We start from the raw sequence: 15,582 nt of genomic DNA, 5'->3' as shown, positions 1-15,582 counted from the left end.
AGGGACTTGGGAATCCTGGTGCAGGACTTCCTAAAGGTTAATTTGCAAGTTGAGTCAGTAGTGAAGAAGACAAATGAAATGTTAGCATTCATTTTGAGAGGACTAGAATATAAAATCCTGAGGCATAATACTAATCTTACTTATTAAGCACTTTTCATACAAATGATGTAGTTCAAAGTGCTTTACAAATGGGATAAAGAGAAAACACAAAAATTAAAGACATAAAGATGTTAGCAAGGTTAAATGCATAGGTTTTGAGCTGGTGTTTAAAAGTGTCAAATGATCCTGCATGCCTTACAGTTTTAAGTGTTGAGTTCTACAGGTTAAGAGTGTAGTTCAAAATAACTGGCCTGCCAATTGTATTGGACAGCAACTTTTTTCAAGTGTTGCTTCCTGTGACATTTTTTTGTGGTTATAGACTGTTTAAGGTGAGCACAAATATAATTTCAGCTACTTGTATCACATAGAAATTTGGAGACACAAGAAATGAACTTTTATTAAATATAGTTTGATCAACTGCATAATGGTGCTGACGCTTAGCAATAGTTCAACTAAGCTAAAAGTGTTTTGTTGATGATTTTCAACTGTACTCAGTCTGAGGCTTCTCACTCAAGTAATCAACAATAATCAGAGAGCATTAATGGATTCCAGTTGCTCTCATACCATCTCTCCAAGATCGTACTGTCCTAGTGAAACCTTTCACCATGCTTATTACTGACAGTGCCAAGATTTGCAGGGAAGAAGTCTAAATGGGGAAGAAGTCTAAATGGGAATGCAGAAAATGAATCTTTAGTGACCTGTTGCACTTCATGGTTCTGTATGCTTGAAGCGTGTAGTTGTCAAGAAAATTTTCAACAACATCCTTGAATGCCTTCCATGTGATTTTCTCCGGTCCCACTAGATGTTCTGCAAATTGCCTGTCATTGATGACCTGTTTGAATTGTGGACCAACAAAAATGACTGCCCTAACCTTGGCATCAGTTATTCTGGGAAACACTTCTCTCAAATATCGAAATTCTTCACCTTCCTTGTTTATCGCTTTCACAAAATTTTTCATAAGCCCCAGTTTTATATGAAATATCTTTGTTAGGTCTATAAGTGGCTTATGTATCACACTTTTCTGCCTTGGAACCAACTGCTTGCAGAGTGGCCAATCCTTTTTAATGTAATGAGATTGTTTAGCATGGCTGTCCCATTCACAAATGAAACAACAGTACTTGGTATATCCAAGCTGCATTCCTAGTAGAAGTGCTACTACTTTCAGATCACCACAGATGTTCCAGTTGTAGTTACTGTACTGTATATGTTTTAATAAGACTTCCAAATTTCAGTAGGTTTCTTTCACGTGTACTGCATAGCCGACTGGTATTAAAAGGTGGACATGGCTGTTGTGTAGTAACATAGCTTTCAGGCTTAGCGAATTAGCACTGAAGAATCAATAAAAAGACACTATTGTTGTGCGTCATGCCGGCAACCCCAATATACCTGGACAGGACAGAAAAAATTTCAGCTAACATTGTGGGCAACATTTTAATGGACCTGAATTATGAATCGAAATAACATGTGCAGGCAATTCCAAAAAAAAGGTGCGTGATAGGGACATTTCATGACGATTTTCATGATCAGCAGCCCAAAATCTGTAAGATACACCTAAAAGTATTCAGGAAGCAAAATCTTTGCAGTCCAGTGTTATCTTCTGAGGGAAATTGTTTAAATTCAAGGCATTGGCCAGACCATATTTGGAGTATTGTGAGCAGTAATGGATCCCGTATCTAAGAAAGGATATGCTGGCATTGGAAAGGGTGCAGAGATGGCCCATGAGGTTTACAAGAATAATTCCAGGGGTTACAGTTTAGAAGAATGGGGGTGGGGGTGGGGAAATCTCATTGCAGTCTATTGAATATTGAAAGGCCTAGGTAGCGTGACTATGGAGAGGACGATTCCAATAGTGGGACAGTCTAGGACCAAAGGGCACTATCTAAGAATAGAAGGATGACCCTTTAAAATAGAAATGAGGAGGGATTTCTTTAGCTAGAGGGTAGTGAACCTGTGGCTCTGAAGGCCAATTCATTGGGTATATTTAAAGTGGAGGTTGATAGGTTCTTGATTAGTAAGGGTGTCAAAAGTTATAGGGAGAAGGCAGAGAGTGGGTTTGAAAGGGAAAATAAATCAGCCATGATCAAATGGTGCAGAAGTATTGATGGGCTGAATGGCCTAATTCTGCTTGTATGTCTTATGGTATGTTTACTCTGATTTGGTGCACTTGTGAAAGAGAAATTTATTTTCTGGAAATGATGGCTCAAATGATAAAAATAACTCAAATCACTATCAAAGATCAGCTATAGAATATAATAGGATTTTCCTCATTCTTCATGAATGTGTTTGCTCATTTTAAAAACATTAATACTGCTTAAGAATATTTTGCATCCTTAGACTACACCATGTTACATTGAAGATTTTCCTCTGAAACATCAGCACTTAAAAAACATAAACATTACAAACCTACAAGTATAGAGAACTTGCTGTTGGTAACTCATGACGAAGCAACAAAACAAATACCATACTGTGATTCTTCTATAAAAGACTTTAAGAAATCTGTGACACTATATTTCTTTATAGACTGAATCTACAGATCACGGTTTTTCATCATGTAAATCAAATTAAAACATGTATTGTGAATTATTCTGCAAAGATGTATTTAAGAGAACAATAAACATCTTTGCTTTCACCCGGTTAAAAAAAAAGCAAATATAGCAACACAAGGAATTCTGCAGATGCTGGAAATTCAAGCAACACACATAAAAATTGCTGCTGAATGCAGCAGGTCAGGCAGCATCTCTAGGAAGAGGTACAGTCGACGTTTCGGGCTGAGACCCTTCGTCAGGACTAATTGAAGGAAGAGTTGGTAAGAGATTTGAAAGTGGGAGGGGGAGGGGGAGATCCGAAATGACAGGAGAAGACAGGAGGGGGAGGGATGGAGCCAAGAGCTGGACAGGTGATTGGCAAAAGGGATATGAGAGGATCATGGGACAGGAGGCCCAGGGAGAAGGAAAAGGGGGAGGGGGGAAAACCCAGAGGATGGGCAAGGGGTATAGTCAGAGGGAGAAAAAGGAGAGTGAGAGAAAGAATATGTGTATAAAAATAACAGATGGGGTACAAGGGGGAGGTGGGGCATTAGCAGAAGTTAGAGAAGTCAATGTTCATGCCATCAGGTTGGAGGCTACCCAGACGGAATATAAGGTGTTGTTCCTCCAACCTGAGTGTGGCTTCATCTTTACAGTAGAGGAGGCCGTAGATAGACATGTCACAATGGGAATGGGATGTGGACTTAAAATGTGTGGCCACTGGGAGATCCTGCTTTCTCTGGCGGACAGAGCGTAGATGTTCAGCAAAACGATCTCTCAGTCTGCGTCGGGTCTTGTCAATATATAGAAGGCCACATCGGGAGCATCGGACGCAGTATATCACCCCAGCCGACTCACAGGTGAAGTGTCACCTCACCTGGAAGGACTGTCTGAGGCCCTGAATGGTGGTAAGGGAGGAAGTGTAAGGGCATATGTAGCACTTGCTCCGCTTACAATGATAAGTGCCAGGAGGGAGATCAGTGGGGAGAGATGGGGGGGACGAATGGACAAGGGAGTTGCGTAGGGAGTGATCCCTGCAGAAAGCAGAGGGGGGGAAAGGAAAGATGTGCTTAGTGGTGGGATCCCGTTGGAGGTGGCGGATGTTACCGAGAGTAATATGTTGGACCCGGAGGCTGGTAGGGTGGTAGGTGAGGACCAGGGGAACCCTATTCCTAGTGGGGTGGCGGGAGGATGGTGACAGCAGATGTGCGTGAAATGGGGGAGATGCATTTGAGAGCAGAGTCGATGGTGGAGGAGGGGAAGCCCCTTTCTTCAAAAAAGGAGGACATCTCCCTCGTCCTGGAATTAAAAGCCTCATCCTGAGAGCAGATGTGGCAGAGACGGAGGAATTACGAGAAGGGGATGGCATTTTTGCAAGAGACAGGGTGAGAAGAGGAATAGTCCAGATAGCTGTGAGAGTCAGTAGTCTTATAGTAGACATCAGTAGATAAGCTGTCTCCAGAGACAGAGACAGAAAGAGCTCGAAAGGGGAGGGAGGTGTCGGAAATGGACCAGGTAAAGTTGAGGGCTGGGTGAAAGTTGGAGGCAAAGTTAATGAAGTCAACGAGCTCAGCATGCGTGCAGGAAGCCGCGCCAATGCAGTCATCGATGTAGCGAAGGAAAAGTGGGGGACAGATACCACTATAGGTTTGGAACATAGATTGTTCCACAAAGCCAACAAAAGGGCAGGCATAGCTCAGACCCATGCGGGTGCCCAAGCTACACCTTTAGTTTGGAGGAAGTGGGAGGAGCCAAAGGAGAAATTATTACGAGTAAGGACAAATTCCGCTAGACGGAGCAGAGTGGTGGTAGAGGGGAACTGGTTAGGTCTGGAATCCAAAAAGAAGCGGAGAGCTTTGAGACCTTCCTGATGGGGGATGGAAGTATATAGGGACTGGACATCCGTGGTGAAAATAAAGCGGTGGGGTCAGGGAACTTAAAATATAGCAAGTTTATTTTTTTGTGGTTGCAGCAAAAAGTAGTCTTATTTCATTACTTCGCAGCATTTTAGTCAGTGCACAATTTAGACAGCAAACCAAGAATAGTAACTATGTCCTTTCTTACCAATTAAATGATCCAAATCTTTAACTTTAGTTATGACTGAATGTGTATCCATGTGGATTTGACAATTTTATCTGCACAGTAATATTATTGGTGTTTTCTATAGATTAAATTTGACAAAACAACTGATCTTATAGAATAGTTTCTATATTCACATTATTAAATATAGTTGCTGAGCATTCCTTTTCACACGAGTTTATTTAACACTCAGGTTTACATCTATATCCTCACCAAGGAATGGCTATAAATTTGTTTTCTCTTTTAAAAAGGAGCTGCAAATAATGTTAAGGTCTTTTTGTCAGAATAAAGGTTTTGATATTAGTGATATAACCATAGAACAATTACAGCACGGAAACAGGCCATCTCGGCCCTTCTAGTCCATGCTGAACGCTACTCTCACCTAGTTCCACCAACCTGCACTCAGCCCATAACCCTCCATTCCTTTCCTGTCCATATAGCTATCCAATTTAACTTTAAATGACAATACCGAACCTGCCTCTACCACTTCTGCTGGAAGCTCATTCCACACAGTTACCACTGAGTAAAGAAGTTCCCCCCTGATGTTACCCCTAAACTTTTGCCCCCTAACTCTCAACTCATGTCCTCGTTTGAATCTCCCCTACTCTCAGAGGAGGAGATGGGGAAAATGAGGGAAGGAGGGTAGTGAGAGGGGTTAAGAGTTGGGGGAGGGGAACCCAAGAAGGGTTAAAGTGAGGAAGGGAGTGAGATGGATGAAAGGGAATGGTATAATTATCTTCTAACAATGGAAGGTAACTTCAAACAATTATATGAAGATATACTGTATATTGTAAGGAAAGATCTGATCTAGCTTTCAATATTTTAAAATTACATTTCTTTTGCGAATGCATCAGGATGTCATTATCAGTTGAGGATACGGTGACAGGATTGATCTCTTATAAAATGACTAAAAACTTCTGTATCTATATTCCAGTTTACATTCAATACAGCAACTGACACTGCAGAATATAATTTTACAATAGTGGCACAGTATGATTTATTTAAAAAATAATTTGGACAATTAAAGGAAAATATTCTATAAAATATCCTATAATTTACTGGAAATCTGTTCAAAGAAAATTATTAATGATTTTATATTAAAGAAAATGTGAAACATTGCAATGTGGGAAAAAATTCTGTTGCAAAACTAGATAGATAAATCTTAATTGGAAGATCAGGAAATGGTTTTAAAATTCAAGATTCACAATTTCTGGTTAGTGCATTAAATCTAGCATCTAGTGAAAATATTATTTTCAATGAAATATAATCATGTACATTGGACAAAGTGATGCTCAGCCAACTACTCTACTCCTTTACACTCAACTGTGTGGCTGCATCCTCCTCTTAACACTATCTATAAGTTTGCAGATGATACCGCTGCCATGGGCCACATTCTGAATAACGATGATTTGAAGTACAGGAAGGAGACAGAGAACTTATTAAACATTTTGACATGACAACAAACTTTCCCTTGATGTCAGCGAACAAAAGAGGTGGTCACTGACTACAGGAAGCGGGGCACTGCACATCAGTCGTGCTGAGGTAAAGTGGGTCGAGAACTTCACTTGGAGTAGTGTCCAGCCACATACACAGCGCAGCCAAGAAAGTTCACCAACATCTCTACTTGCTCAGGATGCTAAAGAAATTTGGCATGTCCCTGTTGATTTTTTTAATTCATATACTATAGACAGCATCCTATCTGGATGCATAATGGCATGGTATTGCAACTGCTCTGCATGTGACTGTAAGAAACTGCAGAGACTTGTGGTCACAGCTCAAAACATCACAGAAACCAGCCTCCCCTCCATGGACTCTGTCTATATTTCTTGCTGCCTCAGTAAAGCAGCCAGCATAATTCAAGGCCCCACCCACCCCAGACATTCTCTCTTCTTCCCTCTTCCATCAGGCAGAAGATCCAAAAGCTTTGAAGTACGTACTACCTGCTGTTATACGACTATTGAATGGATTCGTGGTGTGAAAAAATGGACTCCTGACCTCACAATCTACCTTGTTATGATCTTGCAGCTTACTATTTTCCTGCAGTGCACTTTCTCTACATCTGTTATTATTTATTCTGCATTCATTATTTTTCCCTCATTACTGTGTAATGATTTGATCTGTATGAACAGTATGCAAAATAAGATTTTCATTGTATCTACATGTGACGATAATAAACAACTCCAATTAGAATTTTAAAAAGATGACAACAATCATTTAGATAGGTTTATATTTCAAATGTTAGTCTTCACATGCAGATTGAGTAGAATCTTTCACCAGCCATCTATATTGCCTAAACAATTATATCTTCAAATGTTGTGTATATTTAAAGTATTGTTTGAAATGGCACTTATTTCAAATGCTGAGAGACCTGTAATCACTTCATCCTTCCTTGATTAGTATCTCTCTCAAACAGCTCATGAAGAGAAGTTAGCAAATACTTTTAAATCCCTTTAATCTGATTATTTTCTATTTTTTAAAATAATATCGTAAAGTCTGGTCTGGTGAAAGAAGCCATAGTCAGTCACCACTTCATGCAAAGAATACAAAGTAAAACAAGAGTCGATACAAAGCCACAAACTCCACACAAGCTGCTGTCACCTTGGTGTGAGAGCCAGGCCTCCGTTTAATGGTATTGGTGTTATTATCAATCTCAAAGAAGAAGTGTGGTTCAAAGCCATTCTGTTACAGAGAGAAGCAGAGGACAAAGCTATAAGCATGAAAGTCCAACAGCTTTCCAAAAAAAAAAATCAGCAAACAACAGCCTTTGAGATAGATGCCTACCATATTCTGGATTATAACAATAATGTTTCCTTGCTAAGGCTTTGTTTGTGTTTCACAGATAACATAATTACACAATAAAGATTTTACAAAAATGGAAGTTAAATGAACTCAAGTAGAACTTAATCTGCTTTCTTTGCCTTTAAGGGCTGGACAATTATTCTACTAAGATAAAGTCAAGAAGGCTAAGAGGAGATATGATAAAGATGTACAAAATTATGAACACAGATACGGAAAACAACAGTAAAATTAAAGGGAACAAACTGTAAATTTAAGTAATGGAAGGTTTAAAGGCATTATAATAAACAATTTTTTCACCCAAAGTTGGAGTGTGCAATGCAGTGGCTGAGAGGGTGCTGGAGGAAAAGATTCTCTCAAATGTTTAAGTATAATCTAGAGGAGCACTTAAATAACCAAGACATTAACAGATCACGCACCAAACGTTGATAAGTGCGATTAGAAGATGGGTAATTGATAGTGTGGACATGGTTTTCAAAGGGCTTGTTACTACCCTGTATAACTCCAAGATATGGTAATAGCAAGCATTTCAAAATGTGCAGCCATTTACACAATGTTTCACAAAAATGAAATGCAAATTCTATGGAGATTGTCAATAATCAGTTAAGTCAGAAATGATAACATGATGTACAGGCAATAGTGAAAGCGGTAAGCACAAAACATTTGCCTTTAAGTGATGGGCAATTATTCCACTAAGATAAAGTTGATCAATGATGGGCAAACTCGACACACTCCCTTACATATTCAGAGAAAACCCTCACCTTAATTTGTCATTATCCATATAACTAGCCCTGTTTCCAGCAGTCAGCTTTTCTGATACTGTATCACTTCTGTTAACCTGATGGTCACCTAACCTATGTTAGGTTTCTAGTTCTACATCTTTATCTAAACTGCCCCCCAAATAACAACTTTGCAATTCATTGAGCAAATCTCCAAACTATTACCGTGGATCAGTGGCAGAATTCCACATAGTTCAAAGCAAAGTATTTTACAGGAATTCCTAAATCACAGTAAAATCATAAATTCAGGTCTGCACTACCATGAATTCATATTATTCAATTAATCTTCAGTGAACTAGATGAAGTATGGTTAATATAATCAAGCACTAGCCACAAAATAATCAAAGCAACTATCATCTAATGACAATAACCAACTATGCCAACATACAAAATTTTCTATTCACCATATTGTTTGTCTTACTTTACAGCATTGTTTTATAAATTGTGGAGTTTAAAAATTTATTTTTACCCACACTTTTTTTGCAGCACCTGAAATACAAATCTTTTAAGGTAACAGAAGTAATGAAAAGATATGATATGACAGCTATTGCTGGGTTCCACCTAGAAATGGAAGGTTAATCTGTGGAAGCGCAAGAAAAGCAAATGCTTTTTCAATATGAAATGATTCTCACTTTTCAACCAACAATTCTCTGCCAAAGAAATATATAATACTTTTAACAAGTGAATCCCAAAAGATTTTTGAAAAGTCACTACATATAGATGAAGCCAAATGTCAACTTGTAAATGGTATTCCTAGCTCTATCCACGTAGTCCTGTTTTTAACTCCCACTCTTTAGATATGAATCCAGTGAGATCAGCTTCCACCGCCCTTCTTAAGCATTCTGGATATAAATTATTTGAAACAGAAGAGCTATGTCAAAATGACTACTGTTATGATCCATTTCAAATTTTCTTTGATAATAGGAAACTTGATATTATTGTAATGGCATGATATAGAAGTTGCAAATGCCACAGCAGTAAAAACAGAAAGCTTAAGAAATGCAATATACGAGGGTGATTGATTGATATATTCGTGGCCTAAGGTAGAAGGAGTCAATTTAGGAAAACCTAGCACATTTATTTTTCAACATAGTCCCATCCTACATTTACACACTTAGTTCAGCGGTCATAAAGCATACGATCCCTTCTTTGTACAAAGTGTAGAAGTTGGCATCTTGGACCTCAGCAGGTGTGATTGATAGGTTCGTGGCCTAAGGTAGGAGATGAGTTATTAACTTCAAACTTTCTGCATTTTCACTCGAAGAATTGAATGGCACGTGCACGTAACGAGAGCTGTATAACTCATCTCCTTCGACCTTAGGCCACAAACTTATCAATCACCCCTGCTGTGACCACTTCTGGAGGTCCAAGATGCCAACTTCTACAAAGAAGGGATCTGTGTGCTCAAGGATCACTGGACTAAGTGTGTAAATGTAGGATGGGACTATGTTGAAAAATAAATGTGCTAGGTTTTCTAAAATTGACTCCTTCTACCTTAGGCCACGAACATATCAATCACCCCTCGTAAATGACATTTCATTCAGAGTGGCCAAACAATGAAGAATGAAAGCTAATATGGCTACAAAAAATATTCCCTTTGAATAAAAACAAGCCTAACCATAAAATAAAATATGACAAAGACAAATAAAAATCTACAAAAAAAAGCAGTGTAGAAATAAGGAGAGCTATGTGCATCTTTATTTTAACCTGAAAAGAATTTGGATTAAGTAAACAAAATTTACAGATATGCTATATCAAGGTGAGTAAAACTGGAAAGTGAAAATGAAATGTAAAAAATCCAGTTGAAACTACATTTAATCATTCAGACACACAGACCAAAACAATCTATTGCAAGGAGACCCAAGGTAGAACTTTTGAAAAAGTAATTCCATGCTGGACTTTTGTGTAGTTGCTGCAAAAATTAATAAACAATAAACATTTAGATGATAGGGCAGTCCAAAAGCTTCTATACGTATTATGTATCTTCTTTTATAACACAGATATAAACATGCACCCTGATGATTTCTATGTGCTCCCAACTCTACCAATAAACAGCCCATTGGTTATTATGGCAGACAGATCTTCAGGCAAGTGTGGAGCACATGCAACTCCACGCAAAACATGACATAATTCCATGCCTCCCTGTTCAGGTAAGAACAGCATTAACTACAGATTCAAGACAATCAGGTAACTGAACAAATCACTTCTACATAAAACCAATGAGAATAGCACAAACCACATCAATCTTTCTCAAATTTAATTTGAACATGCTATATTCACAAATATTTGATTGAAAGTTTTGACATCTTCACTCAGGTTATTTTGGAATGCAAGTCCAGAATCAATTAAGTAATAGACTTGAATTAGGATTAATTTTCTATCCTGTAAACTACTACCAGAATTTTTAAAAATCAAGTAGTAGGAATAAATTATTAACTCTTTTAATCACAAGAACGGTAGAAATCTTTCATTAAAACAAGTGATGTACTACAAACAAAGGTATTCAATTCTGATCCAAATCAAAGGTAAAAGTTATATTGACTGGCTTAATCAAATCATCAGGGAGAATTCCTAAACTGCTGCTGAGGGGATTTCTTTCTTGTCTTTGTCTAGCAAAGTCAGATGTGCATTTTGCTGTGGATTACCTTTCAGATTTAGGATTTAATACACAACTTTCAATTGTTTGAATGGTTTTACCAACAGGGTTCATACCTTCAGCAAATAGATTGTACACCAAATCTTCCTGTTTACACTTTATGATCTTGTTCCATTTTAATTCTATGTTCATCTACAACCTTGTGTTCTTGTTCAGCTACGTTCATGATCCAAGGTAAACACACTAGTGCAGTACTTCTTCCCCTTTGTTTTGATGATCCTCATGATATAGTGCAAAATATATGGTTTTCAACTTGAGAGTGTTGCATCACTAACTGAAAATGTGCTTTTATTCAAATACGAAACTCATTTTTTAAGGGATCTATTAAAATACCAGGCATCAAAAGTCAAATTTGACTTCCAAAGCCAAAACTTTAGCTAAGCTAAAGTGAAGTGTTGTATACCATTGTATACAAAGTCTATGATAAAAACATTTATTAAGGATTCTAAATTAACAAATCCACTCATTTAAAAGATCAGTACAACAGAACATTGTTTTTTCCTGCACAACACTGAAACAGTGCATCTAAACATTACTGGTTTTCCTGTTTATTTTATTATATTATTGAGGATCTCTAGCATCATTTTATTTTTAAGTGGAAGATATGAGAATGGTAACAACTCCTCTTCAGTACCAACATTCAGAATTCCCAGAAAAATAATACATTAGATATTAAGCATGCATATGGTAGCAGAATCATAGTAATTCAACTTTTATTACTCTGTTCTAATACTCACTTCAATCATTCATTAATAAAATGCCAACTGAGGGCTTTTTGTTCCCAGGAACTGTACCCACAAGAAACTAAACAAGGCTGCACAAACTGATCTCAAGTAAACTATTTATAGACTTTTGTCAGAGAGGCTGTTTATATCATCTTAGAATAACTAGGAGTCAAAAATCAAGAAAGAATGACAGGAAAGAAAAGTGCAGCACTACACTCAACTTCCAACTCATTGCACTCTTAACTTTGTCTATGGAATAGCACTTAAAATGGGATCAAGTAACAGAACATTAGCACTATCTCTCTTCCAATCAAATGCTTGATTTAATTCTGTTTAATTTCACACCTAATTTAAATGCAAGATAAAAAGCTTCTTTTATTTCTTTGTTTTGCCTTCCTTTAGTTATTATTATTGGATGTATTAAGGATTTGAAATGTATGAGTTTTCCATCACAGAGAGAAATTTTGTTTACATATCTGTCATAATGATGTACAGCAGTGATGGCAAACAGGGCTTTTTTGTGGGTTGTGCTATTCAATCAATCTGACTGAAAGATTGCATGGCATGCCGTTTCTATAATCTAAACTTCTATTATAATATAGGCTAATCCATGCAGGCACACTCTTACCACTAATAAGGCGCTATCATCTGTGTGCTGAGACCGTCTGACAGGGTAATGTTTGGGGTGCTGGGGAAGGGTAATGAGGAAAAAGATGAATAAATAAAATAAAATACAACAAATAACCTTAATAGTCAAATGTAGGGACAAGCACTGGAATAGAGTTAATCAAACCTATGTATGTGCAATTAATTAAGTTATTGATTTTAGAATCCAAACAATTGCAGAAAATTAAGCTGTACACTTCATCTAACATATTACGCTGCCAAGGAACAATCCATTACTTAGAAAAACCATGACTCATGCACTTCCAACTGAAACTATCCAGGATCCAGATAATCTGCCCAATTAATCAAACTGTACATACTAAAAGTATTTAAGTGTAAAAGAATTGGGAGATTTAGCAGTACGCAATTTTAGTCTTATGTGAAAGAGAGCTGGTGTGGTTTAAATGCAACCAAGTAAAACTCTTTTAATAGCAAAGAATGTTGATCAGCAACTTGATTCCAGGAAAAAAGTTTACTTTTAAAATACAAGACATTCCGTAGCTGCTGGAAATCCAGAACAACACACGCAAAATGTCGGAGGAACTCAACAGGTCAGGTAGCATCTATGGAAATGAACAAACAGTTTTGCGTTTTGGACTGAGATCCTTCATCAGGACTGGAAAGGAAAGGAGAAGAAGCCAGAAAAAGGTGGTGGGGGCAGGGGAAGGAGGACAGGCTAGAAGTTGATAGGTGAAGCCAGGTGGGTGGGGAAGGGGGGGGGTGAGGTGAGAAACTGGGAGGTGATAGGCAGAAAAGGTAAAGATCTGGAGAAGAAGAAATGTGATAGGACAGGAGAGTAGACCATGGGCAAAAGAGAATGAGGAGGTGTACCAGTGGGAGGTGAGAAGAGAAGAGTTAACTGGTAGGCCAGAGTGGGGAACTGAAGGAAGGGAGGGGAAGGGAAAATGATCAGAAGTTGGAGATATTGATGTTTGTGCCATCAGGTTGTAAACTATCTTGACAGAATATGAGGTGTTGTTCCTTCAAACTGAGCATGGTCTCATCTTGGCAGTACAGGAGACCATGGACTGACATGTCAGACCGGGATTGGAGATTGGAATTAACATGGTTAGCCAGGAGGACATCCTGCTTTTTGCAAATGAAGTGGTGTTCAACAAAGCAGCCTCCTAGTCTACATCGGGTTCCACCAATGTTTAGGAGGCTGCACTGGGAACACTCAATACAGCAGATGACCTCAACAGGTTTGTGGGGTGAATTGTTGCCTCACCTAGAAGGACTGTTTAGGGCCCTGAATATGGAGGTGTGGGAGGAGGTGATGGGCAGGTGTAGCACTTTAGCCCCTTGCAGGGGTAAGTGCCAGGACGAAGATTAATGGGGAGGGATGAATGGAAAAGGGAATCACGGAGGGAGCAATCCCTGCAGAAAGCAGGGGTGGAGATGGAATTGGAGAAGGTAAAGATCTGTTTGGTAGGGTTCTATTAAAGATGGAAGTTGCTGAGAATTATGTGCTGGATGCAGAGGCTCATAGATGGTAGGTGAGGACAAGAGGAACTCCATCCCTGTTAAGGTGGTGGGAAGATGGGGTGAGGGCACATGTCTGGGAAATGAAAGAGATGCAGGTGAGGGTAACATCGCAGAGGAAGGGAAACTTTGAAGGAGGAAGACATCTCGGATGTCCTGGAAAAGAAAGCCCCCATCCTGGAAACAGATGTGACGAGACAAAGGAACTGAGAAATAGGAATGGCATTTTTACAGGAGACAGGGTGGGAAGAGATATAGTCAAGATAGCCAAGGAAGTCAGTAGGCCTATAAAAAAAAATCAGAAGATAGTTTGTTTCCTCCAAACATGTAGACAGAGATCAAGAAAGGGGAGGGAAGCATCAGAAATGGATCAGGTGAAGATAAGAGCAGGGTAGAAGTTGGAGACAAAGTTGATGAAATTGATGAGCTCAGCATGGGTGTTGAGTGCGAGGAGCAGTTCTGCCAAACGGATGAGGGTGGTGATGGAGGGTCTGTTATCAAGAGAGAAGTGGCACGCTTTAAGGCCTTCTTGATGGGGGATAGGATTGTAGAGGGACTGCACATCCATGGTGAGATGAGGCAATCAGGGCCAGGGAATTAAAGTTGCTGAGGTGATCGAGAGCATGTGAAGTGTCGTGGAAGTAGGTGGGAAGGGACTGAACCAAGAGGGATACAATGGAATTGAGGTATGCGAACATGCAATCAGTGGGGCAGCAGCAGGCAGAAACAATTGGCCTACCCAGACAGTCAGGTTTCTGGATCTTGGCAGGAAGCAGAAGTGAGTGGTGGAGACCTTCAGAGTTGATGCGGTTGGTGATGGTGCTGGAGACAATGTTCTGATGGTCCTGAGTGGGGTCCTTTTGAAGTGGTAAGTAAGAGAAGGTGTTTAGCAGCAGACCAATCAATTCGGGGGGGGGGGAGAGAGAAAGCGAGAGGGGAGGGGGAGGGGGGAGGGGGAGCGGGAGGGGGGACTGAGACTTTAAACTAAATAGTAGGTTCAATAGAGTGGGTAAGTATGGATAAAATAAAAGAGAAAAGTGTGGATGAAGATGAAGATAAAAAATGAGAAAAGTAAGAGTGGAGTGAAAAAAAGTCAAGTGCAAAAGAGTAAATAATTACAAGATTTTAAAAGCACAATGAGTGTAAGGGCACTTAGCTTGAATGCCCATAGTATTCTAAACAAGGTGGTGAACTTGTGGCACAAATCAGTACAAAAGTTATGACTTAGTGGCCATTACAGAGATGTGGTTGCAGGGTAGGGAGGATTGAGAATTAAGTATCCATGGATATCAGGTAATATGGAAGGATAGGCAGGAAGATAAGGGAGGTGGGGTAGCGCTCTTAATTAAAGATGAGATCAGGGCGATAGCGAGAGATGATACAAGATCTAAGGAGCAGAATATTGAATTCATCTGGGTAGAGATTAGGAATAGTTGAAGGGAAAAAATCACTGGTGGGAGTTGTCTATTGGCCTCCAAATGATAACATTACAGTGGCACAGGCAGTAAACAGATAAATATTTGAGGCATATAAGAGTGGAACAGCAATTGGTTGGCGTAGGGACTTTAACTTGCACATAGATTGGGTGAATCAGGTTGGTCGAGGCAGTGTTGAGGAAGACATCATAGAATACATCCTTGATGGCTTTTTGAACAGCATGTTACTGAATCTACAAGGGAATGTGCTATCTTAGATCCAGTCCTGTGCAATGAGACAGGTAAAATTAGTGATCTTGTAGTTAGGGATCCTCTTGGAAGGAGTGATCACAGTATGAC

General features: G+C 39.1%; 1 protein-coding gene across 7 annotated transcripts in view; it reads right to left on the bottom strand.

The window, feature by feature from the left end:
* Nucleotides 1-15,582, bottom strand: part of LOC134345247 (DISP complex protein LRCH3-like) — a 139,825-nt gene that overhangs the window by 33,890 nt on the left and 90,353 nt on the right. For 3 of the 7 annotated variants that reach the window (XM_063045614.1, XM_063045616.1, XM_063045620.1), the window contains 2 exons: nucleotides 12,288-12,347; nucleotides 7,302-7,382 (listed from right to left, as the gene is read on the bottom strand). The exons of 2 other annotated variants lie outside the window; for them this stretch is intronic. In XM_063045614.1, coding sequence (XP_062901684.1) covers nucleotides 7,302-7,382; nucleotides 12,288-12,347 — 141 coding nt within the window. Of the gene's footprint in view, nucleotides 1-7,301; nucleotides 7,383-12,287; nucleotides 14,665-15,582 lie in introns of those variants that run through there. 2 more of the 7 variants (XM_063045615.1, XM_063045619.1) reach the window with 2 other exon arrangements.

This window comes from Mobula hypostoma, chromosome 4 (genome assembly GCF_963921235.1).
Source record: "Mobula hypostoma chromosome 4, sMobHyp1.1, whole genome shotgun sequence".
Classification (NCBI taxonomy): Eukaryota; Metazoa; Chordata; class Chondrichthyes; order Myliobatiformes; family Myliobatidae; genus Mobula; species Mobula hypostoma.
The sequence above is the reverse complement of the archived record's forward strand: the minus strand, read 5'-3'. Positions and strand labels throughout refer to the sequence as shown.